The following is a 27056-nucleotide window of genomic DNA, read 5'->3' as shown; positions in this document are numbered from 1 at the left end:
CCTTGGAATTACAAGGTTTTATTTACGGTTGTTAAGCAGCTATGAGAGCGTTCGTAGTGACTGATTGTTATCAATCAATTCAGAGGGGATGAGAAAGAGCAAGTAACGAATGCAGCTGGGATTACCAAACGAAAACCACTCAACTGCCTCTACGCAGGTAATACTGGTGCGCCCGAAACACACCTCGCGCGTAGAACAACGTGTACACTTCGTTCAACATTATGTTTAAATTAAAAAGTGCATGTTATGGAATGCCATTCAATACAGCCTGAATGATTCGCACGCAGCTCATACAATTGTCAAATAATAATCAATTTTTCCTGATATCATTGCCAGCCTTGCCCAGCTGTTTGCCAGTGCAAGAGAGCGCCACATCCGTTGTAGTGCAATGATATCCATTCATTGTATCGACCAATGCCTTCTGCAAACTTTCTCCGGCAGTTGTGCATGGGCATGCGTGAAATGTTACTCGGAATAGACAGAGTCGATGCAATTGTTCATTCTGCGTGACAGCATCTTCGAAATCACGTGTAGGTGAAACCACGGGGTTAAGTCGGTGGCGTGAAAGCAGGTGCGCTTAATATTTTCTCTCGGATTTAAATGCAGCAGCTAAGTAAGCAGAGGACTCACCCTGACGAGGTTGCTGACCGCCGCCTGCACTACGGCCACTGGTCCGGTGAGATCTGGGATTGCCTTGCCGTCCACCTCCCCTTCCTCGTGCATTATCACTAAGTGGGATATCTGCTGAGCCACGGGCTCCAGGATACTCTCTATGGTCTTAGTGTGAAATACCGGCATGTTGATAACTTAAATCCGCTGCCCAAAAAGAGGAAAAAAATATGCGTTTGCTCAAACGCTCTTTTTATGCTATATTTTAATGTTATGTTTCGACAAAAAGACAAAAATCCAAATGTCTTTCGGGAGAGTTTCACTTTAAGAGGGAAACTACAAGCCTCACTCCCCCTCCAACCCAGCAACTGTGAGACTCTCAGCAGCAATTTCTAGCGTGTGAGCAACCTAAACCTCCACAAAATGATTCACCGCCCTCTGGCCAATAGGGGGACCAGTTATCGCGCGTAACCGCAGACCCGATTGGTGCGCGCTAACGCTGCTCTCGTCCTCGGTCACCCCCCACGCTACCTTTCCTGCCGAGTTTGCTGGAGACGCGAGCTCTTCGCAAATTACGTCATGCATTCTCTTGCCTAAAAAAGGAAAACGCTGGATCGGAGTCGTGAAGTGAGGATTTCAGAGAGCAATGAATTATTGCGCCGCATCATGTTGGACAGTAACAAAGTAACATAAAACCAGCGCCAGTCCCTCCATGCATGCTAAAATTAGGTCGTAGATTTAATCACTGGTCTCTGGCGATAATTTATGCTGTAACGCTCGCCAGTTTTAAGGGAAACTTAGTGGGGTCTAATCACACGTATGTAACATATATACAGTTCCACAATTATCCCAGTTTATATAGACATATGGAGACATGTTTAATAGTGAGAATGATGTCAAAACGCTGATGTTAACGGTATTTTTATTAAGCTGAGAAGCCGTTGCCCCCGTCATATGACTCCTCTTCATTTAAAGGTAGGTCACAAGTTCACATGTTTACCCAGTCCTTGACACCAGATCTAAAATAAGACTGGTTGGTAACCCTTTGAAACTTTTCAGCTTGTTTTCTGAGGGGAGGGTTATCTGCTGTACCGAATTCTAAACGCATCTCAAAGGTAATTTAAGGCCCGCGATGCCAACTTTGTTGAGTGAGATTGCTCTGCTGTAGGTATGCGAGCATTGATGCTTACTGTACCAAATCCGTTAATGTCCAACCCAGTAATTATTTTAAATTGCGATGTTTAAAGCCGGTCAATTGGAGCTGTCTCATGAAACGAAACGGTGTTCTTGAATTGGCTCGTCCCCCAGTCAAAGCTTTAATTGATGGTATGCGCGCTCGCGCTCGAGCGTGTGTGTGTGTATTTTGCTTGTTTACCGGATTGCCATCCGTAAATCAGCACATCCAGGGAAAACTCAATATAGCGCCCGGCTTTCTTCATCGCCCAGGTGCCAGTGCTTAGTCATAGTTTTCAAATAGCGGTATGCAAACAACCCCCAGAATAAACCTGATTGCGTGGGACACTGGGCTCAAGGAGTTCCCTGGAACGGTTCTCATTAGTCCTATGTTCTTGTTGAATATCTCTCCACTTGCGAGTGCACTGGAGATCTGAGTTCTGTTCTGTTTACACGCGTATAACTGCCAAAGAAACCCGCGTGGTGGTCTAACTCCATGTTTTCAGTGTGAATTTAGATTGGGATATTATTTGAACATTTGTTCAATTCTGTAAATTTGCGTGTAGGGTGGAAATCATTGCTTCTGAATAATCATTTGGTAGAAGCTTGCGAAACGTGCCATAAAATAAATTTTTTTTAAAAATCATATAACAATATAACTTCAATAATGTTTTGTTTTTTTTATAAACCGGAAAGATGCTGAGAGTCAGGTGAATTGCCTGTCGGGGTTCTTAATAGTCACAGCCACTAGATGGCGTACTCATAATATCCTGGGCAAAAGAGACATAGCGCAGCCTTGGAAAAGACGAAACCGCAACAGCAATCTAAATTGTATACCTTGTGGAATCCGCCAGCATCTGGAATGTACCACCGTTTTACAGGAGGGACGGTGCATAGTTCTTCTGTTAGTAAGTCCGTCAACTCGTACGTTATTGACGGAGGGGGAAATGCTGTCTACAATAAATTCCAGAATCTGAAATAAATGCCAGATGGGGTTCAGGTTTGGTCCCTGAGAGGATTGTGGCATATGGATAATGCTGTTGTGTTCATCAGACCCTTGAGTGACTGTGTGAGCTCTGTGGATCGGCGTAGTGTCACCCTGGAAGACCAGTTGTCACCCCTTTATTAGCTGCAATAAGCGAATAAAGGTGACAACGGATAACTTAGCGATTAGCATTGATCCAGTATTCTGAGGGGACCGGTCGCGCCCAAAACGTGCCTGTGAAAATGTGTCCCGTGCCAGTATAGAACTGCCAGAACCCTTCACTGTTCGAATGATGCATTCACACCTGTGGGCCGCTTTAGGTACAGGCCACACATGCACTCACCCTTTATCCAGGACACGATGCAGGGTGATTCGTCTGACCATTTCACATTACTCCATGGCACACTAGTCCATAGCATATGCTCTTTGTAACACTCTATGCTCAAATGTGCATCAGCAAGTATAATGAGTAGTTTGTGATCAGAACCCAACTATGGCGTCCTGGCTCTGTAGAGTTCTTGGTGGATCACTCTTTTTGAATGAAACTGCCTGCTCGCACCCTAGATTGAAATTTGCTCTGAATTGATTTTCGAGTTGTTCGCCTGTTTGGCCTTGCGCCTTGATCTGATAGACGGGCACCACGATCCACGAGTTCCATGGCAACATCACTTTAGACAATATTCCTCACAAGATCGCAAGAATTTTCTTCATCCTGCCCAACCTGCCCAAACAAACACCCTTCTTTCAAAGTCATTGAGGTCTCTAGGCAGCCAGTCTTGCCCAGAATTCATGAGCATACAGGGATGTTAATTTCTTAAATAACTCAGTTACACCTGTGCAGAAACACCTGCTTTCAATACACTTTGCCTCCTTCATTTAATTGGTTTAGCATTTTTGGCCACTTGCTGCATAATTACTTTAACATTTTTTAAATTTGACACTGCAGGTTTAAAACAGATTGCCAGAGGTTTGCAGTAAATACATAGGCATAAGAATACATACAAATACAGGTAAATTATTATCATACACTGCATTTTGAAGTGGGGCATGTGCAATCGAGACAGTGTTCGTGAATAGAACTATCTTGCTAGTTACAGAACTATTTTACTAGTAGCCACTGTGAGAAATATTCTTGAGAAATGTGATCTTATACAAATGACATGACTCCGTCTCCATTGTACCTAGGAATTTATATAAACGGTTACAATCAATAAATGTATTCCTGCCCTGTTTATATCATTCAGTTTCCACTGTACCGGGTGCTGTACTGTATATTTCGTTGCTGTTTGAAACCGTGTTCTGCCTTCAGTGTATTGAGTATGGCATTGAGCCCTCTGGAGGTGATAACAGATGATTTGCTGCCCCCCGCTGGAGAGATAGTAAACATTGACTGCACATATGGGAATTTAAATGTATCAAGCAGGCTTATGAGATGGTATTGGTAAAACAAACACAAATATTTAATGGACAATTTCCAATCAATTTATAAATTATCAATAACGGGTCTTGGCATTAAATACAGAAAACTGTATTTTCACTAATCAGATAATGTAGCATAGAAGCCATGGGTTTATATTAAGAAAACACATATGAGCAAATTTAGTTTCTTTTTGAGACTTTATAACAGAGCTTCAGTGGGTTGTAGTGTCTGTTGTATTTTTGTGATTTACTGTCAGTCAGCAGACAGTGTGGGCCTTGGCAATAAAATCTGCATGGACTCTTTCACCAATCATTGCCTTCAATTAGGCTCTTAAATCACACCAAAAACCGGCACACCATAGCCAAAACCAACACACCATAGCCACCCCAAAATTTCAGTTTGAGAGCCCTCCATTATTAAATCAAGTCAGCTAATGTGAGGGTATTTCTTTATAAGCGATGTCTATGCTTCAATATATTTCAGAACAAGATGTAGTATCATAAAATGGCTGCCTAAACTCAGTGTTTTCCGTTATGGTACAGATCCCCCCCCACACTGGATGCTCAAGCAGATCAAGTGGCATACCGAAATAACTATTAGCAGATGGAGCACCCTCAATGACAGGAGTCTATTTACATTTTTATTTTGGATTCAGTACAGGAGATGAACAGCCCACCTGGTGGGTGATATTCTCCTCCATAACGGCACTTCGGAACGCATTCCTCTTGGATCAAAATGTGCTGCTGTGCTGAGAAACAGAGATTTACGTGTTCGCTCTCATTCATGGGTGTATAACAACTTCTCACGCCATGCTGCTGAGCAGGCGTGGGTTTGATTTACACTTCGATGGGAGACATCCTGGGAGAGATAAGTTGTTGCTGGGGTAGATGCTTGTGGGCCAATTGGGACAGGTGTGCTACTCTTCCCTTTGGACAAAATACCAATGACTTGGCACTGTAGGGTGTGCTCTTTAAGGTGCAAATGTGTGATTAGAATGAGCTTAACTGTACATTCTAATGCTGATGTAACAATCACCACTGGTGAGAGAAAGCAGTGGAGTTTTAGAACACTAACTACAAATTTAGAAAATAAATTCCATTTTTGGATAATAAAGGTAAGGTGGGATGGTGAGGGAGAGTGTGTGCAGGAGAGAGACAGAAAGGCAAAAGAAGCTTTTCCGTAGTCCCTCTGCTGACAGGAACGCATCTGCTCATAAATTGATGCTATTATCCATCTCTCTCCAACCGCGTGCAGGGGAAAGAATAAGTGCTGTGGGAATTTTTGAGACTGGTGAGGAAGTCTCATTAGGATTTCGCTGGCAGTATTTCCCACACAAAGCACTCTGGGAAAGACCTTTCACCTCTTGTTCTTTCACACGAGTAGGGAAGATATTGATTTTTGCTTTTTATTGTGGAATTGTAGTTGCAGGGCCTTTCAATTAAAATTAGCAATGAGAAAGACACGTCACACATTCTCATACCTTATCCAATGAACGACTGGAAGGTTTTTTAAATTTTATTTTTTTAAAGGAATGAATTAAATGTTTTTGACCCGCCTTTTGGAATTCCCACGCCCGGTTTCCGCATTAATTCCACTCTCGATGCACCATGGAATTTGGGGAATCGCAGAATAACGCGAATCCTATCTGCGGTTGCAATTCGGATCACGTGCCGACAGGTCCACGGTTTCTTGAGCATGCCGCCAGTCTTGAGTATGCAGTTCCCTGTGAGTGAAGGAGAAAGTAGCGTAGCCGAGAGCGGCGAGCCTGCCTTACAGCGGTGAGCCTGCCTTGAACCTTGAGTGGGGCCCGGTGTGCCTAATTTTACACAGTGCAGTCCCCGGATATTATCAGCCACAAAACGTGATCTGATTATAAGGTATACGTTTTGTTGTGACATACTTGGTTTGTATGAATAGAACTATATGGCAGAGCTAAAATTACCGTACGGCCACTGCCCTGGCATGGATGCCCTGCATTTTGGACGCAATGCCCTTTTTTAAAGAAATAAGTAGGCTACTTGTGTGGCCATTTGTGCCCTGCATCATAATCTATATGGCCGTGGTTCCCTCTGGGAGTTCCGGCTCGTGAAAATAATTCTCTATTTTGTGTTTTTTTTCAGAGAAAATGGCGGCCGATGCTTCAGTTACTCCAGCCATCTTGAAGTCGTAAATTCACATGAGAAAAAAGTACACGTATCCATGAAGTGCTGCAAAAGCTTATAATATAGATTTCTTTAAAGGCCACAAGTGTGTTACTAATTGCTGGAAACCACACAGTATACATAGGGAAAAAGTTATTTCTATAAACACTGCTTTAAAGAGTGTAATAACTAGAAATGGTATAGCTTGACAAAAATACTTCTATCAGAAACTATTGAATAAGGAAGTTTTCAAAATGAATCTTAATTTTTAAAAATGTAATTGCTGTGAATCCGTTTAATGATGTAGAGCAGAAAATAGCAATGCCAGTTGACCACTTAATTGATATACAGATGAATACAGAACCAAACAAAACATTTTTATATTTTTTTGGCTCTTTGTAAAGAAAAAATATATAAATGATGGAGGCTCTCATTGTTCAAAAACCAGACATTAAAAAAGACTCTGTAGAGAAAACCAGCCTAATTGTTGTTGCCTGTGGTGTGTCATGATTCAGAGTCCAAACATGTTTCTCGCCCACACATGTAAGCATACTTTTTTTTTTTTTTGAAAATCTTCTTGGAACTCATTTTGCAAAACACTGGAATTTCCCTACAAACGGGATAAAGGCATGACCTTACCCGAAGGGGGAGCTGTGGGAAACTGTGTGGACTGCAGTGAGAATGACGTGCAACGGCAGGTGTAGCAACTTGGGGTAATTTTGGGGAATAACAAAAAACGTTTCCCGTTGGTAGTCATTAATAATATCTGCGGGACAGACACTGTATGGGATCGCCTGGGCTCAACAGCTTGTGGCACAGCACCGTTCTGAAGCCCCTGTGTCGTGTTTCTGCAGGCATTATGTATGCTGTACGAAGCCTTCATGATTAACACTTGGTTTAAAGTGCGGCTGAAAAAAGACCCTGTTGCTGAAAAGGCACAGTATTTATAATGGCTATTTATAATCTTCCCCAACACCTCCCCTAGTAGGAACGTCTAAGGGACAGAAACAGTCTGGGATCATCTGATAAAAATTGGATCAACAGTCACATCATGCATTGGCGGAGAAATCTGACTTCTGTTATTAAACTTTTGACAATCCTCAGGAGATGACTCATTTCCATTTTGAGCAGTGGTTGACAACACAATTGTGTTGAATGGGACTCATGAATTATGAGCATTTGCAGATATACGTTTGGGAGAATGCTTCACTCTTTAACAGCATTATTTAAAGTTATTAAAAGATCTTTCATCAGATTGTAATAAACCTTAAACTGTTCATGCTCAGCTGTTCTGCATTCCTTCTTAATATCACCTAAATGATCATTGAGCCTTTGTAACACATACTAGCTTTATAACACTTAGTTAATTCACAGTTGATGATTCTCATAAATAACACAAATATAAATAATTTCCTTCAGGTTAGGACAGCCAAATACAGTGGGCCCCAATTTAACCTATTTTACTGAGATTTGAATTTTATGGTCATGTAAGGTAGCTCAGGGGAACTTTAATGGAACTGCATGTACTTCATGGTGTACTGCATGTGTGTATGCATGTGTGTGTGTGTGTGTGTGAGGACAATGTGTCCCCATCAATGTTAAAATCAAACCTATTTTCTTGTAAACACCTACAGTATATTGAAGAATTCAAGAATAAATACCCAGTTGTACTTAGCCATTAAATTTCAGAACACTCAATTTAATGCAGCAAAAACTGCACTGGCTAAACTACTTCCCATCCAGGTGATTTAGAGATTGATGAACACATGTACTCTTGTTCCAGTTACAGCAGTGCTGTGGGATTCTGGTAGATGTCTCCTATGTTGACAATAAAGAGCCACAAATTCAAGGAATGCAAAAAAAAAAAAATTCATCTAACCTGAACACGCTACAATAGATCCACTTAAACTCCGGTCAAAACATCCAATAACCAGGGTACATAATAGAATTTAAAATGTGCTGAAAAGCTTTATTGCTGCCCGAAAGCGGGCCATTGCATAAATAAAAATGTATAAATTTTCACATTACAGAGGAAATGCATACAAACAGGTTCCAGCCTATTGCAGTAAACAAATTACTGAAATATGTGGCAAATGCCTACAAGCAACATAATGATTATTATTCATCACAGTGAATCATTTCAAACTTAAATATAAAAAACAATGCATATAAAATATTAAAGAACAGCTGACAATTTAATATATCACAAAATTAAATACAATAAAACAAAACACTTCTTAACTTAATGCATCAAAATATTCACACAGCAAACCCACTTTAAAGAAAGAGCAGGGAGCAGTCTTTCCCAGGGGATCCTGCACAGAGCAGCTAATCTCCCAGCCTCATGCAGTCACAGAAGCTCATACAAAACCAGCTGGAATGAGTAACTCATGTAAAAAAAATAAATAAAAATGTCGGACTGTTCCAGTGCCCCAGTGAACTGGTTATCCAGTCATCCGGTCATTAAGCAAGACCCGGAAGCTACTCAGAATAACGAGCATGGATGACGGGCCTTGATAACCTGATTTTTCTTTTAAACAATACTGGGTTTTCCCAACGGCCACAGGCATAATGATTAAGAGTGAGAATGAACGTAACACTGAACCGTGAAGCCCTTAAGCTCCTTGTGCAAAGTTAAGCCGTGACTCACACTGAGAGCATGCTAATGGTCCTCCAACCTGGGTTCCCCAAGAGCTCTTATATAAATAAAATGTAAAATGTAACAAATATAATTTTGCATCACCCTTAAACCAGCCACAGACGACTGAGAACTCCTCTAAGCTACACTTTTGATTGGTCCATCAGTTCTCCTGGCTGACATGGACATTGCTGTGCACTGTACACATTCTGTAAAATGTTTTTTTAAAAACCATTAAAAAATGTTTGTTTTTTTTGCATGAGCCCTCTGACAGAATAGCATAGCCTCCAGCATTGCATTGTGCTTTGCTTTAACATTTCAAAACCTGAGAATTCAGATACTGAGGATCCAACACAATGACGGGAGGACCCCCACACCACAGAGAGGATCTGCAATGCGCTGGCGCGTCCACCAGGGAGAGCCAGAGCGATTCAGTAACGACGTGTAGCCAAAGAAAAGCGATTTCCTCACGCCCGTGCATGAAAGCAGCTGCCTTCCGGAACACAAGGGGGGCGGGGCAGGAGAGGGCGGGGCAGGAGGGGTCGAAGGGTGTCGGGGTCGGGGGCAGGAGGGGACGGGGCAGAAGGGGTCGAAGGGTGTCGGGGTCGGGGGCAGGAGGGGACGGGGCAGGAGGGGCCGAAGGGTGTCGGGGTCGGGGGCAGGAGGGATCAAGGGGGGGGCGGGGTTGGGGTTCACTTTTGGGGGTACATGGATCCGGTGGTGATTGAGGCGAGTCCGGTGTTCTCTTTGATCCATCGGTTGTAGTTGGTGACCCTGGTGTAGACGCCTGGCCGGCGCGCTCTGGAACAGCCCTCCCCCCAGCTGACTACGCCGAAGAGAAACATGCGGTCGCTGACCTCGCAGACCAGCGGTCCCCCTGAGTCTCCCTGTGGGGGGGGGGGGGAAGAGGGAGAGAGATTTTGAGATTTTAAAAACCCTTTTATTGGGACATTGCACAGAAATTACTGTACTTCAAAACAAAAATAATATACAAGCAACATAAAGAGAAAAACAATTAACAAACTAACCACAGGCAGAAAAGAGAGAAATAGCTAGAGAAAAGAGAGAGGGAGAGAGAGAGAGAGAGGGGGGGGGGGTTCACGGGTTCACTCCTGCTTCTTACGGTGCACCAGTACGAGCGAGATTTTTTTTTCGCGGTTTGCACTGTATCCCCGTGTCTCCCAGCTGGGGAAGTTCAGGAATGCCTTCGGGATGGGCAGAATGCGTCATGGCAACAGATGGCACGCAGCCTTCTGGGTCCTTCGGCTCTGCAGCCCACCAGCTGAGCTGCGCAGACGTCCTGCCGCGGGTCTGCGCGGCTCACGCAGCTGGTGCAGGCAGGCTGCAGGCGCCCCCATCGGCCAATAGAGTCGCGACTGCTCAGCAAGGTGGGAAAACATTCGGCTGAATGAATCCCTCCCTCTGTGGCCAGCCGGTTACGTGTGCCGGTAGACCCCAGTGATCCCGGACCGTGTTCACTGCCCAAAAACCTTGCGTTTCGGCTCAATAAGCTAACCTGCAGCCCAAATTTGAAACGTTTTTTGGTTTGCTGTAATTGTTTAGCACTCCCTATTCCTGAGGTCAGGGAGTTTTGAGATGCTCTACAGTTATAAAAGTTAAAAAAAAAAAAAAAGGATGCCAACAAGTCTGAGTTCTGTTGGCGTGTACAGTGCGGACACGCAGTTGGATTAAAAAGTGATTACAGACCACGATGTTGTTTTTCCTTCACGAGTGACAATATTTTTTTTATTTATTTTTTTTATTAAGCCGTGATGCCTATTAAGCAGAGCTGTTTTGACTTCTTTACAGCGGACAGAGTGAAGTACAGTATAGCCTACCTTGCAAGCATCTTTGCTCCAGTCAGGACTGCCAGCACAAAACATGTTTTTGGTGACCAGACTCCCATAGTAATCCTTGCCCGTGCAGACGTCCTGAGGCAGAAGCTTCACCTTGGCTTCTCTGAGGTATTGGGAGTTGTACCAGAGTCCTGGAAAGCATATGGTGAAACTTCAGATTAGAACATTAAACGATATTACATTACAGGAACTGGGCATACGTCACATACTGGCACAACAGACGCTTAGGAAATAAAGGAAAAGAAATGCCCTCAGCTCAATAGTATGGGAACTTGGGTTGCGGGTCCTGCGTTAAATATGCAAAAATGAGATAAGGACTGCACACACTTCTTCAGCGTGTGAACAGTAGCAGACACTTATCCAGAGTGCCATACAGCGAGAAGACAAAGTGCATAAATCTGGGTTAAGAGCAACTGCCCTACAGGTGGGAGGTAAACACTCAAAAACCACGAATGTGAAAACATAGAATTAACTGTAAAACTAGTGAAGCCCATTAGTGTAAATACAAGACGACTGCAAAATACTAAAATATAATAAGTGCTAGTTAGCAAAATTACAAGACTGTTTATGGATATTCGTTCCATTGCAATGTGAGAACAATGTAGAAGCACAATCAATGAATAATTAGTCACCATGGCCGCCATGGACATCTTCTCATTTGGTTTGGGTAGCTTTAAAAATAAATAAATAAATAAAAATATTGAAATCATTTTTCTGAAATGATAGTTATGTGTAATGTGTAGTCAGAAGCATAGGGGGTACAGAACTATTGGGTTCTACGGTTCCCATGCTAAGCCCCCTCACAGGCTCATATGTCAGAGGGAGCGGAGGTCTGCCTAAAGAAGTGGTGGGGAACCCTGCTCCGGGACGGTTAGATCCGTTTCTGGATTTCGTGCCAGCTTTCTGCTCTTAATTATTTAATCAGCCCAAGCATGTTATGCGTCATCTCGCATTATGGCTTAGTATACTTGATAAGCTCATGAGCGGCAGTTCACGACGGTTATCCCTGTCCCTGTATATAAAAACATCTCACTACGGTCTAACCTTTAAGCGAATATGGGCCGGGTGACTGGTGGAAACAGAAGTTACCATGAAATCCAGAAATGGATATGGCCCTGCAGGCACAGGGAGTGACATGCTTGAAGGAAAAAAAAAAAAGAAAAGAGAAAAAGAAATCTTACTCTCGCTTTCCTTTCCGTACCCCACCACATCACAGAATACCCCCGGAGGCAACATCCGGTGTTCTGGGGGCAGGCAGGCGGTGAGCACCGACTCGGTCCGCTTCGCACACTGTCCCGAACTCCCGTGGATCTGCAACAGCGCTGCAAGGCACCAGCACACACCGTTAGCATCCTGCACACACGTTAGCATCCCTTTGTTAGCATCCCTGCATTAGCATCCCTTCACACATGTTAACATCCTCAAGTTAGCATCCCTGCATATACCGTTAGCATCCCTTTGATAGCATCCCTGCACACATGATAGCATCCCTTTGTTAGCATCCCTGCACATATGTTAGCACCCCTGCGTTAGCATTCCTGGCACACACTGTTAGCATCCCTGTTACACCGTAAGCATCTTTTTTTTGACTAAGTTAATTTGCGCACAGTGAATTTATTTATTCCCCTTTCCACTGCTGGAAAGCTGCCTTGCTTTATGCGACACTGAAGTTCCCTTGTTATCGGACGTTGTGCATGCAACCACACATATGCGCCACTCAGCCTGCGTCAGATTTTGGCTGAAATAAAAGGGGAAGTTCATGAAGAAAACTGTCGTTGTTAGAAGCTGGGTATGTCTGACCATTACATTTATTTATTTCTTTTTGACCAAATGGTAAACTGGGCCAGATAAGGACAATTCTTAAATCCACTCACATGCACTGTGTTCATACTGCAGGCCAGGAGTGTCCAATCCTTTTCGAGAAGGGCCGGTGTGGGTGCAGGTTTTTGTTTTAACTCAGCGCTAAGACACCTGATTCTATTGCTGTCTTGATTGAAGACCATCATCAGTTAATTAGCTGAATCAGGTGTCGTAGTCCTGGACTGAAACAAAAGCCTGCACCCCACACCGGCCCTTTCTGGATAAGACTGGACAGCCCTGCTGTGGGCTGTTTCTTTCAGGTATTCTCCAAGGAGCCCTTTACAGTAAACCCACAATTGCAAGCGGTTTGGTGGACCCAAGCAAACGTGCCATAGGAGCAGCTGGCCGACGCAGAAATAAAAGTCCCGCGGAACTTGCCGATGTCATTGTTGTAGCTCCCCTGGCGGTTATCGAACCCCTTGTGAGGGATGACTTTGCTCACGCTGAACCGCTGCTCTCTCTCGCCGTCGGTCTCGTTGAGCGCGTTCTTTCCCAGGATGACGGACAGCCGGTTGACGCTGGTCGCCGCTCTGATGAAAGGGAAAACAGCGGGAGGCCGTGCGTGAGAAAAAAGGAAGGGTTTTTTCCGCGAGGAAGTAATTCTGCCGGGCGAATCTGCTCTGCATCCGGGCAGAATCAAAAAAAAAAAAAAAGGAACTGAGAATAACTTATAACTTATGATGACCGAATATGGAGGTTTTCACCGAGCGTGGAAAAATGGTTATAGTATGACCAGAAAAATCATTCATTTTCAATGGAGGGGGGGAATTGCAAAATTATGCGCATTTTGGGCTGCAGTTATTTTTGTCTGCGTTCAAAATTCTCAACTCATGGAGGGGGACGTTGTGCCAGCGCTGTGACAAATAGACCTACCCCTCAGGATGACCCACCTAATGTGCATGTCATTTGGATTTTATGCTTTAATGGTCCATACCGCTGTGCCATGATGCAAAGGCTCTGCCATTTTTGAAAGTTTAGCAGGTGTGATATATTTTGTCAGAGATTTTCCCCCCCACTGAAAGGCGCCCCCTCCTTACCCATCGGGGAAGCAGTGCGCTGCCGTAAGTATCCAGCAGGGGGCGATAAGTGTGCCCCCACACAGGAACACGGATTTCCGGGACGTGCGGACTCTCTGGAAGATGGACGCAATCCAGGGGTGGGACTCCACTGTGGTTATCGTCCCTCCAACCACTTTAAACTGCTTCTGGGGTCTCTTTCCACATGACTCGAGCACTGTCAATAAACCCCAATACTCAGTGTACCCCAAACCGGCAATAAACACAACACTCAGTGTACCCCAAACCGCCAGTAAACCCCAACAGTCAGTGGATCAAGGATTAATCCTAGTCCCAGACTAAGTTTTCTTTTTCAGATGATATCGCCATTGGGGAAATGTGTTTAATCCAAGACTAGGCTTAATCCTTGACTCAGAAACCAGCCCTTTGTGCTTTGTCTTGTTTGACTGTCAATCATCTGAATGGATTTTTGCCCTATTGTGTTCAGTCACACAATAATGTCATAACTGGTCTGAAACATGCATACTGCAAATCTGAGAAATTTGTCACTGAACAAAAACTAATTCTTCCATACAGTCAAATGTTGCTGGATTCAAGGCACAGATTAGGGTGGTTTACAATGGAAACCAATTTATGTTATTTGTGCAGGAGTCAACCAGCATAGTTTATACAGTTCTCAGAAACTTAAAACTAAGGTAACTCGTTGGAACAAAAACCAGCACACAGATCGGAGTTGTGCACCCCTGCACTAGGCAGTGACGGTTTACTACAGATACAACAGATGCATGAGGAGGCAACTGATCGAACTGGATCATTCCGCTGCAGAATCTCTGCTACCGTTTCCGTTTCCGAATCGGGATGACGGATATAAGGCAGGGAAGGTTTTTAAAAAAAAATAAATAAATAAATTTAAAAAAAGGGTTTCCAACACTTACTCAATTCCTCCTCACTCAATTCCTCCTCACTCAATTCCTCCTCACAAACTGGGACATTGCAGAATTTTGCGATGACTCCACGACCTGACCGAACCCAGCACCAAGGCCTGGCACGCTGGTCTGGATTCCTGCAGGAAAAGGAGACCATGTTCCTGACTGCATTCCAAATGACATTCCCAGCCGCATTCCCAATAATACCATTGACATTCTCATTAAATTTACGAGATAAGATAAGATATACTTTATTGAACCCTGTGGGGTAATTTGTCCTCTGCATTTTGACCCATCCTAGTTACTTAGGAGCAGTGGGCAGCCACTGTGCGGCCCCCGGGGACCAACTCCAGTTCTGAGGCAAGTGCCTTGGTCAAGGGCACCTGCTGGAGCGCACCTAACATGCATGTCTTTGAGCGTGGGAGGAAACCGGAGTACCCAAAGTAAACCCACGTGAACACGGGGAGAACATGCAAACTCCACACAGAAAGGCCCCAAGCCGAGATTCGAACCCACGACCTTTTTGCTGTGAGGCGACAGTGCTAACCACTGTGCCACCGTGTCCGCCCAATCATGATTTCAAACGCATTGCCACCGTTATTGCCACTGTACGGTTCTTATGCTTCTACTAATATTCCACTGCTGTGTGTAATTGAAAACAACAAAGACATTCAAGTGCAACATTTAAGTTGAACTATTGATAATATTCTGGAGAAATACCTCAGGTGTACATAAAGAATTTGCTCTGACACAGTTTTGAATGGGGACTGTGTAAGATGTTTTTAGCTTTAGTGTGTGAAACATTGCATTGCAATGACTCATAACAGACTGCAGATATAGTTTGAGGAAGGATATTTTTGTGTTTTTTTTTTTTTTTTGGAAAGAAGTATTATTGGAAAGCGGGTACTTCCCCCCAGCCCCACCATATTAGCCCCAGTCAGCAGACAGAAATCACTGGCCTGGATTTTCACACCAGAGTTAGACTGCTGACTTCAAAGTTTTGGTAGAAACCCTTCTAGTGTAAAAACAGTTCCACGCAGAGTACAATTTAGTTTTTAATTTGCAGTATGTGTAGAATTTAAAAGGAGTCTCTAAAAGAGCTATATTTACCTGCAGTAGTTATCCTTTGCATTTCTTACAACAGGTACAGATCCATATGTGTTTGTGATGTAGTCCCAGCGCAGACACGTTTGCCCACTCTCTGATCGGGCAATCGTGCCTCTGTAGTCCTGCCCATCACCGGTGAAGCACTGTCCTGGTTGGCCCGAACAGAAAAAGTAAAGTGTCAGGTAAATCAGACAGGTGATATTCACACACACATCGTGTTGAGTCAGAAATGGGTTTAGAGAACAGGATGTCCCTTACTGATTTCGCACTCCGCCCCGCTGAATTCTTTGGGGCATTCACAGTACCCCCGCTGATAACGTAAGGAAATGAAGGTTCCTCCATTCTGACACCTGGGACCTTTAAAGAAATGAACAGTGTGTGTGAGTGCGTGCACGTGTACGTGTGAGTGCGTGTGCGAGTGCACGTGTGAGTGCGAGTGCGTGCATGTGTACGTGTGAGTGCGTGCGGGTGTGTGTGTGTGTGAGTGCATGTGATGTGTGAGTGTGTGTGGAGCTGCGTGCAAATGTACGTGTGAGTGCATCTGATGCAGTGACTGCTGGAGCATGTGTAGTTGGTGTGTGTAGGTGCGTGTTGTGTTGTGTGTTGTTGTGTGTGTGTGTGTATATGTTTTAAATAGGTTTTGTTATATTGTCGGAGCCAGCCTTGAGTGGACGTACCTGAGTGCCGACGGCCCAGATTCCAGCTCTTCAGGGAGTCCTGGGAAAAATAAACACACTGCAGTCACAATCTCTAAAGGAGCGACCGTGTCCTACTCTCACTGTCCTAAAACCCTCACCATACCAACCGCTCCCCTCTACAATGAATAAATGGGTAACAACTCCTTACTTTTAACATAATCTCCTTGTTCTCAGTCGTATTTTAAAGTTCGAAATGTGTCCTTTACCGGCAATTCCACACATCTATAAAATCGTGTTTTAAAGACATACAACATTTTACTGTAAAATATTCAGAGAATACATGTAATATACACTGTGAAGGAGTGACCCTTCACTAGTTGTTTAACTGATTGCATTTAATTAATTGATTGTGTATTTATTGTTTAATTTGTTAATTTGATATGATTGTAACCAGGTGCAACTGATTGGCTCAACTATTTAAGTGTCTGTCAGCAGGGACAGGGAGAGAGAAGGTTTGTACTGCTGGTGTTTTTAAAATAAATTATTCATATTCTTAAGTCTTGTTTTACTCAGTTGTTTTTAAGCCTCTCACATACACAAAAATGTTAGTATACTTTCACAAAATCATTTTTTGTATACTATGGTGACGTGCAGCGATTAATGAGGTTACTGTGGTTATTCCGGGAAGTGAAAGCAGAAGCGATCGTGTTCCCCCTCTAAATCATTTCCCTGCGTCGTCGTTGTCCTTACCGCCTGGAGGCTGGAGACGCTGGCCACCGTCAGTAAGAAGCTCAGCAACAATTTCATTTTTAGCACGTGTCCTTCCTTATTTGGAGTTTCTGAAAGAAAAGAAAAGACAGCTGCGGATATGAGGAACAATGCACCTTCATGTGACTGGCGGTTCTCACGGGGAATTCAACATCTAGCCGATGCACCTCCTTTTTTGGAAATGCAAGTCCCTGGGAGGTACCTCTCGTCATCATCATCATGTGCATTTCTTTTTTTTTTCTTTTTTTTTTTTTGGGCGGGGGCGGGGTCGGGGGGGGGGGGTTGTTTTTATTTTACCCCCATCCTCTCCTAACTTCAAATGCCTATTGCTTAGTTGCTTGTTGTCGCACCCTCCGCATACAAGCACACGCTCCCTTCCGAAACACTGAGGTTAGCCACCGCTTCTTTTCAACCCGCAGTCCACCATTTTGGCTCTTACAGTCTGAAGGGTACACTTCATGTGCAACCTGCACAGGCACACTGCCACCAGCATACGTACATTATGTCCGTAACTCTTCTCGCATTCAGAACCACTTTGACAATATGTACAAGCACACAACCATTTCTCAAGTGCTTCCTGGTTAACGTGCATGTAATGCATATTAAGTACAAACTTGTTTTGCATCAGCGGACACAATCCAACGTGTCCTTAGAAATTAAGATATGAACAACGAGAGGGACAGTAGTGACCTGAAAATGAAGAATTCTTCTTCGCAACCGACTGGGGGGGAAAAAAAGATAATGGCTGTCCAAGTGGGTTAAATATGAATGGGTCGGCCCACTGTAGGACCCGTGAACCTTTCCTGCCACAATCTGAATTTCTACTTAATCCGTACATCCTGAGAGGGCCCGCTCACCAAGAACAATGATTACACCCACTCTATGACCACCATTACCATGGGGCTATCAGAGCTGGACACAGCGTTTCCTGTTTAGCTCGTTACAAGACCGAGCAATGCGTGAGAAATGCAGCTGTTCATTGTCAGAGTTCAGGACAGGAAGACTCACAAATAACAATGTCAGTACGAAAAGAAAGAGTAAGTCGGGCACTGCCGACAGGACCCCGCAAGTCACTAGAGTTTGATCTCCTGACAACATGTGGAGTGTTGGCTCCAGGCAGAGAAAAAAAAAAAAAAAAAGCACAACACGTATCTATTAAAAGCAGATGAATGTGCGAGATGACTCACAAACGTACAGTAATGGGCTTCTACTTTTGTGCTTTTGGTTTGGACTATTTCATTTTCAAAAATGTTGTTTTCAATTTGTAATGCAGCTAATCAAGTAAAAGCATGAGGACAGTGAATATATACACTCTTAAGGGGGGGGAAAAAAAAAAAGAGTTTTATGGCATGTCTCCATTTTCAGTTCTTTATGGAACCCTCTATGGGTAGGTGTATATCTATCTGGATAGGGGTATAGTACCCATCTATCTGGTAGGAGTGAAAAGTGTGAAAGCTCCTAGACTGAACCACTTCACCCACTGAAGAACCCTTTGAACTAGAGAGGGATCCTCAGTGGAGAGGAGCCTTCTGGAGCGCCTTTCTTCTGAGAGCGCAGCCAGTGTTTTATGACTCGCCCTGTAGAAACGTTTGCCACTGCACTGATGCTACACTTGAACCTGCTTCAATAATTCTCAAGCGTTCAATGAACTTTTAATGGTTCGTATGACTCCAGATGTACACGTTTAGAGTTAAAAGAACTCTATCATAGTTGATTTCACACTGAAAATGTTGCTGTGGTAGTCAAACTGCCCTTTTTTAAAAACATTCGCTGAGTTTAAAATCCATTCATTAGGTCAAAATATCAGTCTTTCTTTTAAACTTTGCCTGAAGGACATAAAACTATTCAATGTGATTAAGCTCCAGAAGAACATAAACATTTCCCCTGAAAGTGAGACATTTGAAAGGTTGATTTTATCCCAACGTCAACACAATTTGGCATTTATTTATTATTGGGGGAAAACATACTCACTATCCACCCACCACAGACAGATGACTGCAAAGAAAACCACAAAGAGCCATCAAATAGAGGCTCCTACCTGAGCACAAAATGTTTTGTTTTTGTTTTTAAAGAAGCATCTAATTAAGCTATTCCAACAGGGTAACAACAAGCTTACCATAGCGAAGTCACCCTAACAGGGTCCAAACAAAGAGGAATTTCATCCACTTGATTTGAAACATTCTGTAAACTTTATTGTAGCCTTGCAGGACTGAATCAGATAAACTACAGTAGCATGCTTTATAGTTTGTTTTACTCGCACGAAACAAAATACTATCATGCCAGCGTGTCTTCAATACTTCAGCACTAGCCTAAAAATTCTGCCATGTCCAAATTAGTCACCAATATAAGACGTATGACTAACGCTGCATAACAGCGTTGACAGAATTTACGAGCTTCAGCCTTATTTAATACACTACAAACTCTTACATAAACGTAAAATGCCGCCTTTTGATTTTCTTTCCTTGTGAGATGTGACCAGCGCCGTAAATGCACTAAACGATATTACTGTAGGCAATGAATCTAGTTTTTATTTGAACAAATTCCAAAAAACGAAAGCATAACAGAATGTGTTTTTTATGCATGTGTCTCAGCAACCTAAAGCATCGAGGTGCACTTAGCATTCACAAAAAAGCCTACCTTTCTCAGAGATGAACTCGACGTTTCTTGTCTTGTAGCGCTGCTAGAAGTGTTTATAAAGCCGCTCTTGAGCTAGGTGGAGCCGACTCGTTATATAAATAAGGAGTCTGATTGGCTGGTGTCGTAGGGTCTGTGTCATGAGTGATTTAAATCGAAACCAGAAATGATTCATGCTTTAACTGGTTAAAATGTGTCTTAAAATTCCCATTCAATTTGGTACTTCATCCTAAATCACATTTTCAGCGAAAATTGAGGTCTTTCTTTTCTTTTAACATGTAATTTCTTACCAAACAGATTGCCAATCAAATTGTCAAAATTCCACCAGCAAGCCCTTCTAGCTTAGAAGCTGTCTTTTGTCCACAATTTCTCACCTCACAAAACTTTTCCCTGGAACAACTGCGACATAATTATCAGAAACAAATCATTATTCTTTCCTAAATGGTTCCAAAGAGATATAAATCATATTCTCAAGCTTTTTGATGAATTTGGTAATATGCTGTCTTATGAACGGTTTATGTCTGTACACAGTATTTTCCAATTCCTTTCAAATAATTTAATTCTTTAACTCGTGCTATTCCAAATGGATTGATTCAACTTGTGAAAAGCCACTCATGTTATGGTGAGAATAATATAACACAGCCTTTACTGATGTTAGATGGAATTGAACTAACAAATATGAAGTGTAACAACAAGCATATTCACCAAACTTTTCAAATGAAGAATAAAACTGTACAACTGCTAGTTTTCTGGAGGTCTAAAATTGAGAGCATAAACTGGAGAAGGCCTTGGCTCTTACCTTATAAGTACTGTATTTCAAACAAGGCTAAGGAAGTACGTTTCAAAATTTTACATAAAATATACCCTGCTAATTGTCTTATTGCTAAATTTACAGACATTTGATAACTCTTGTACCTTCTGTAAACATAATATAGTAACAATTTCTCACCTATTTTTTGATTGTGAAATTTCCCAAAAATTTTGGACAGATCTAGAGTCTCACTTTTTTGAAGCTGCTAATTTTGTCTACTCTTTTAGTCTTAGGGATATTATCTGTTACTATGATAACCCAGATGATGGTGCTCTTGAATATTTAGTTAATTTCATTATTCTATATGCAACGTTTTTTATTCACAAACAAAAATTTTCGAAATCATTACCTAAGATCTCATCCTTTCTCCTAGAACTAAATTCTCTCATTAAATCACTGAGTTTATTAAACAACAAAAATAATAAGCTTTTGAAACATTATGGAACTTTTTTCCCTGAAATCTCAGACTAAAAATGTTTATTTGTGTATATGTGTGATTTTGCCCTTTATTTTTATACAATTGTCCTTTAATAGCTTTGTTCTTTGTTCTTCATATGCTCTTATGTCCCATAAATGTAACGTATATGTGCTGTTATTGTTTACCGGACTGTTTGTATATTATCCTTTTGTTAATTAAATTTTTTTTTAAAAAAGATTAAAAAAAAGAAATGATTCATGCTGATAAACCACAGCCTTCCGACTTCCGCTACTCTCCTAATTGCCATTAAGTTAATACAGAACAGGAAAAGCACCCATGCAAACATGGAAATTGTGTCAATGGACAAACAAACCCCTCCCCTCGCAATCAAGGCTAGTTTTACAATCGCAAATTTTCTACCAACATGTCTACTGTAAACTGTTTGTATTATCAGACCCATTGAGATGATACAGTGCCCGCCAGCACTGCCTCTCTTTATAAAGATGAGAAAAATGGCTGCTATAAAATAAGACACAAATAAGCCTGGGGACTATACTAGCCGCTGAAAAACCGTTATTTTGTGGTCAGCTAATTACTTCTTGGTTGATACTGAGGGATGTTTAGGATCATCAAGATCCTAATCATCTTTTGGCCAGAATGTCTTGGTACTCCTTATTAGTATTGACCTTGAGCTCCAGGGCCCATCGGTGCGAAACAACCCTACATTATACTGACAACAAGACATAGTGGTCGACCCTTGATGCAAGGACCCACTATATCATTCTCACCTGAGGCACAGTGTCCTTTTCATCATAGGATTCCAATGGTAAACCCACCACTGCTGTGCATGGCCAAAAATCTCACTCTCAGTCTCCTCTGGGTTCTAATCAAAGTTACAGTTCTGCAGGGGATACAGAAAGCTGGAACCTTGCAAGGTATGGACATATGCAGACAGTGAGTGGCAGAATGTTTGGGACAAATGGCATCACTACCATTTCTGATAAGTCACATGTGTTCAATTACTTCCTTAGTTATAACAGAGCTTTCAGTATCTAGTTGGCGTCAGAAGTGTTTCTGATTAGTCCGCTGTGTTTAAGTGCTTCCTTAGTGCAGTTATAAGAGAGCTTTCAGTATGTAGTTAGCCCTTGGAGTCTGTTGTGCCAAATGAAAGTCAAGGAAGCTATTATGGGGCTTAGAAATAAGAAAGTAAGAACAGTCAGAGACAAAGACCAAACCTCAGCCTAACCTAAACCACCTGTTTGGAACATCATTAAGAAGAAAGAGAGCCCAGGTGAGATCAAATCACAAAGAGTTGATTTTGGCTAATCTTAGGTCTGGCCAATATCTCTGACTGTTTTTTCTTATTTCTCAGCCTCATAATGGCTCACTTGACTTTAATTTGGCACAACAGACTCCAAGGGCTAACTACATACTGAAAGCTCTCTTATAACTGCACTAAGGAAGCACTTAAACACAGCGGACTAATCAGAAACACTTCTGACGCCATTTGTCCCAAACATTATGACGTCCTAAAAGGGGGCTCTATTTATGACAAGTGGTGTAATTTCTACGCAGTGAAACCAAAACATATAAAACCCTCAAATAAAAGCAGCGAATTTGCACTTTCGCCACATATGAATTGCTTTATCACAAATCTAAAATTGTGGTACAGAGTACAGAGCCAAATAAAAAAAAAAATGTCTTTGTCTCAAACGTTATGGCGCTCACTGTGTGTGCGTGTGTATGTGTTTTATTACTTTCACACGATTCATTAGAATTTCAAAACTCTGAGTAGTTTCTCTGAGTATTATTATTCTTGAAGTCCAAGGGTGTTTGTGGTCACAGCTACAAAGTGTCACATTGCTTGGTAGTGTAATGAGTTTTGTCTGGGCCATGGTTAATTCTTCACTTGCCTGAAATACAATCACACTTGTGCTCCTTTGGGGACAAAAATATATTTTTCTTGTACTAACTATGTGTCTGGACATTGTCATGACAAGCCCATTGAAACTGGTAATAAGAAACATCTTGCACTTTTTGTCAGAATGTGTGTTCCTTAGACAAGAGGAAGGAATTGGTTCACAATTAGTTTAGAGGAGTGTGGGTAAAAAAGGGTTAATCATATTATGAGTCAAGGAAGTGATCAGATGTATACATACATGCATATATATATCCACTGCAGTGCAATGGTGTGAGATCCACCCACTTCCCTTTCACTGAAGGAAAAATACACGATCAGTGAGAAACAGTTTCTACGTTTGTTTAATGATATATATGGTTCACTTCCTGTGTATTTAATCATTTTTCCCAGCACCCTTTCAGTTACCAGGAATTCACACTTCTGCAGTCCGTGGTTTTTATTTTCAGATCCACCGCAGATGTTTTTGTAAAAACTTTTTTCAGCTGCTCATCCTCCCTCTCAAACGCACCATGTTCGTAACAGGTTGTTTATGATGGGAGAAATGATCACAAAACACGCAGACAAACAAATGAAATGTTTGTGCTTCTTCGGTACATGCATCAGGAAAACTTCCAGAATTGCCTTTTTCGTGTCTGACTCTTGATGCAAACATCCTGTTTCGTGGAAGTTTTCTTTTGGCAATGTTTATGAAATCAAAAAGCCTGTGTAGTGAGACCACTAAGACCCACTAGAACAGAAGAGCCCTACAGATAATAATAAAGTAAGTATTAAAAGCAATAACATTAGCTTAATAACAGCATTTGGTACATTCTACACTTCTGTTTCTTAAAATTTTATTTTGAAATTACTGAAAAGCAAAGCTTAGACCCCCACTTAACCACTTAATCAATCTCCACTAAAAGGGTTAATGAGTGTCATCACTCTTTAGTTCAAAAGTTTCATGTTAATTTGTAAAAAATGAAACTATCATAAAGAACATGTTGATGCAACGTAGAATTTATTTTCTTTAATAATAAATAATAAGTGGGTCTATTATTCATGGAAAATGAATATTTTTAAAAGGGATCACAGTCTCACTCCCCTCTAATGCAAACCCTGGCTGAGGGTAAAGCCAGATCACGTTGTTAGCCAGAAGAGCATTAACCTCTAGGCCTGCAGGAAGTCCAATCCTTGATACAAATTATTAAATGAGCAACTATCAAAAAAGTGCATGTTTTGTCTGAAAACCTTCAAGATAGCATTTTGACTGTGCTCAGAGGAAATTGTCTATCACTCACTCACTCACTCACTAATTTGCTCACTCATTCAACCATTCACTGACTCACTCGCTGAATGCCTATGATCTCATTCACTCATGCGCTTATTCTCAGGAAGCTTCCTGAACAGTGCAGGCCAGTAATGATAGTTTACCGCTCCCTTGTTGGGGTGAAAAGAACAGCAAGGTAGTAGTTACCTCTGAACAGCGTCATTTACTTTCATTTATCAGGTCTTCATAACCAGGGCGACTTGTAGTGAGTGAGAACAAGACTCAAGTCCCACAATGTCACCATTGGCGGAGAGAACAGCTACAAACCCGGTTAACAGAGAGAAATAAGGAACTCGATAAAAACTAGTCTGGATCAATCAGAACACGGAAAGGGAAAAGAACCAGGGCTATGAGCACTCATTCTGCCAGGCTTGCGAATTCGCGCAGTTTCCAGAACAAAGTCACACACACACCCGTTCTGGTATCATTAAACAGCTGTTCCATCGAGGATTCCACACTCAATGCTAAGGCCCATGGCGAAGGTCTTTGACCACATGGCCACAGGCAGAGAGAGTCTGTCGTTTGCAGTGCATGTTATCTTTAAAGGCCTTTACTGTGGGAAACAGCGATGAAAGGATGTGCAAAAACAGCGGTTGATGTATTTTCAAAACAAATATACAACATAAGCGAAACAGCCTTCCACAGTACTCAGTGAGAAAACTATGAGAAAGCCACAGGAAGTGCTTGAGAAACATAATGGAGCCATCACTGTCATGTATCCAAACCCAGTGTTTCTCCACATAGATAAACTACACTCGATTAGACTCCTTAGTGGTCATCTGTTTAGTTATAACCAATCTATTTATCTACAGGCAGATATGGCCAAGTGGTCGACTGTGCATTAGCTAGGTTTCATCTTTAAAAAACAGCACGTCATCATCAGATTTTGGCTTGGTCATGTCTTTACCAGATTCCTGTGTGTGCAGGCTGTGGGGAATGAGGGTTCAAGCACCATGGCCTGATGAGGATTTTCCTGCAGTGTTCGGGCTGCCAGAAGTACTGAAACGAGCAGGCTCCTAGCATTGCATTGAGTTATCCCCACAATTACAGACTGCAGTTGCAGCAGTATTATTGTTACCATGGAAACGTGATTCATCCTGTGCAACGGGAGAATTTTTTTTTCCCCACTGTCTTTCCCACTTTGTCCTCTTTCTCAATTTCTGGCTGCTTTAAACTATAAAGGCAAGGCTCAACAATGAATGACACAGTTAAGCTCAACAATGAGGCTTTCAATGCAAAAAGCTACGACAGGATTGCCAACAGCTTGTTTGATGTCATCTGTGAATCCAAAATGATGAGCAATCGGCAGAATGCGCAGCTGATTCACTTCCTCCCAGCCACAATAAAGCAGATATAAATATGCAACTTACGGAGAAGCGTTTGAAAGGCCAGGATATTGCCACACAGTGGGGAGAGACACAGTGGACCTGCCACACGTTTACACCACTGGGGCACTCTGCACGGTTGCATCATCGAACGGCATGAGAATTTATAATGCTTAAATACAACTTAAAGTAATTTGGTCCGGCGTGACCTCTTTGTGAAATAATTACTTAATAAATCATGTACTAGTGATTGGTGCCACTGCAGTGCCTGTTATACCACCCTCCCCCCAGTGTCATGGGCTGCAGGTGCCTTTTTCATGTCTGCTATTCCTGTCTGTGCTGTACTGACGTCCTACCGCCTGTGCTAACTGGAAAGTACCAGCAGCTGTGCTAATTGGGGAGCTATCCCCACCTGTGTCCTCGAAGTCTATATATTCCTCACTCCTCGCCTTGCGGTGGCGTCTTCTTAAAATTCGGTTGGTGTCTTGTAACAGCTTTTATAGCAGCGTCCCTGCATTTACGTTTTTGCTTGTTCTATTTTTTTAGGGCTTGTTTTAGTTTATTTTGTCTTAGCGTTGGCAGGCAGGTCTGAGGATTTCAGGTCTACCTTCCCATTGTGGGGGGGGGGGGGGGGTTGTTGCAACAGATTTTTCGGCCATAACGGTGTCCCAACAAACAGTTCAGGACAAAAAAGGGACTGTGCCAATGCTGACGCAGGGGCTAATCAATGCAGGGCTGATCAGCCGAAATTCATTTTCGGTAATCGCCTCGTTCAGGGAGCGAGGGTGTAAGTTGGTCATTTTAGTTGTTGTGCTAGAGTGACTGCTCTGGTGGGTCAGGCACCCACATCCTGCCTGCAGCAGCTAGCTGCGCGTATGCACACCCACAAAATGGCTGCGCAGCTCGGCATGGCAGCTCGGCGAAATGGCTGCGACTGCGCAGTGAAAATAAACAGTGGTGAGCAGCATACTGTTCAGAAGAGAGTGTGGCTGTCACAAGAACTGTCAGGAAAAAAACAGTAGTGTGAGGGGCCAAGTAATCTGATTGGCCACTCCAAATCAGGAGTAAAAGAAATGGATACTTTTGATAGGGACACTTTTTGTCATTAACTATTGCTGCTTATAGGTTATACATGTTAATTATTTATTTTTATTTTTTTTGAAAGATGTTAAAATGTAATCAGTAGCAGAGTAAAGCAGTAATGTGGAGGCTGAAAATTCTTAAGCTCCTAAATCTCAAAACTATGATGATCTGCAAAACTCCACAACTCAGAGCTCTTGGTTTCACTTTGAAAGGTTCCATTAAAATGACGTACAGCTGAGCACTCGTCACAGGTTAGTCACCTGTGATTTCTCAAGTCTCAAGTGGTTTGCCATACTGCAGGTCATAGGCATGACAGGGCTGTACAGTCCGTTCCAGTGACTGGACCTTCGTCACCAAAGTGCAAACTGCTCACGCAATATAATATGAACATGAGTGAACTTATGATATGGTCATTTATATT

At 42.4% G+C, this 27056-nt stretch overlaps 2 protein-coding genes and 1 long non-coding RNA gene across 13 annotated transcripts in view; 1 reads left to right on the top strand and 2 right to left on the bottom strand.

The window, feature by feature from the left end:
• Positions 1-990, bottom strand: part of LOC135245316 (vinculin-like) — a 54505-nt gene extending 53515 nt beyond the window's left edge. For all 4 annotated transcript variants that reach the window (XM_064318310.1, XM_064318313.1, XM_064318311.1 and 1 more), the window contains exon 1: positions 631-990. In XM_064318310.1, coding sequence (XP_064174380.1) covers positions 631-798 — 168 coding nt within the window. In that variant the 5' untranslated portion in view covers positions 799-990. The remainder of the gene's footprint in view (positions 1-630) is intronic.
• A 179-nt stretch (positions 991-1169) lies between these two features.
• LOC135245344 (uncharacterized) lies at positions 1170-6761 on the top strand. Its single transcript, XR_010327197.1, has 2 exons — positions 1170-1293; positions 6308-6761. It is a non-coding gene; the product is annotated as an uncharacterized LOC135245344 (long non-coding RNA).
• A 2092-nt stretch (positions 6762-8853) lies between these two features.
• LOC135245325 (tissue-type plasminogen activator-like) lies at positions 8854-19897 on the bottom strand. Of its 8 annotated transcripts, XM_064318333.1 has the most exons (12): positions 19775-19896; positions 17120-17208; positions 16409-16448; positions 15990-16088; positions 15735-15888; positions 14634-14761; positions 13720-13915; positions 13061-13212; positions 12004-12144; positions 10805-10953; positions 9652-9853; positions 8854-9593 (listed from the first exon to the last, which is right to left on the bottom strand). In XM_064318333.1, exons 2-11 carry the CDS (start codon positions 17174-17176, stop codon positions 9659-9661), a joined length of 1311 nt encoding a protein of 436 aa, XP_064174403.1. In that variant the 5' UTR covers positions 17177-17208; positions 19775-19896; the 3' UTR covers positions 8854-9593; positions 9652-9658. The 8 variants fall into 8 exon arrangements, with proteins under 8 accessions (XP_064174403.1, XP_064174405.1, XP_064174406.1 ...); XM_064318335.1 differs by lacking the exon at positions 8854-9593 and having other exon boundaries at positions 9602-9853; positions 16409-16436; positions 19775-19897; XM_064318336.1 differs by lacking the exon at positions 8854-9593 and having other exon boundaries at positions 9603-9853; positions 14649-14761.
• Positions 19898-27056: the final 7159 nt, after the last annotated feature.

The sequence above is a fragment of the Anguilla rostrata genome, chromosome 18, assembly GCF_018555375.3.
Source record: "Anguilla rostrata isolate EN2019 chromosome 18, ASM1855537v3, whole genome shotgun sequence".
Lineage (NCBI taxonomy): Eukaryota > Metazoa > Chordata > Actinopteri > Anguilliformes > Anguillidae > Anguilla > Anguilla rostrata.
Note: the sequence above shows the minus strand (reverse complement) of the source record. Positions and strands in the feature narration are given on the sequence as shown.

Bases quoted from the DNA above. Each gene is read 5' to 3' on its own strand.
- LOC135245325 (XM_064318333.1), bottom strand. From the start codon at position 17,176: ATGAAATTGTTGCTGAGCTTCTTACTGACGGTGGCCAGCGTCTCCAGC. The intron at 13,916-14,633 runs GTAAGTGTTGGA...GTTTATTGACAG, and splicing joins ATTGAGTGAGGAGGAATTGA to TGCTCGAGTCATGTGGAAAG. The intron at 9,854-10,804 runs GTAGGCTATACT...CCCCCCCCACAG, and splicing joins GGAGCAAAGATGCTTGCAAG to GGAGACTCAGGGGGACCGCT.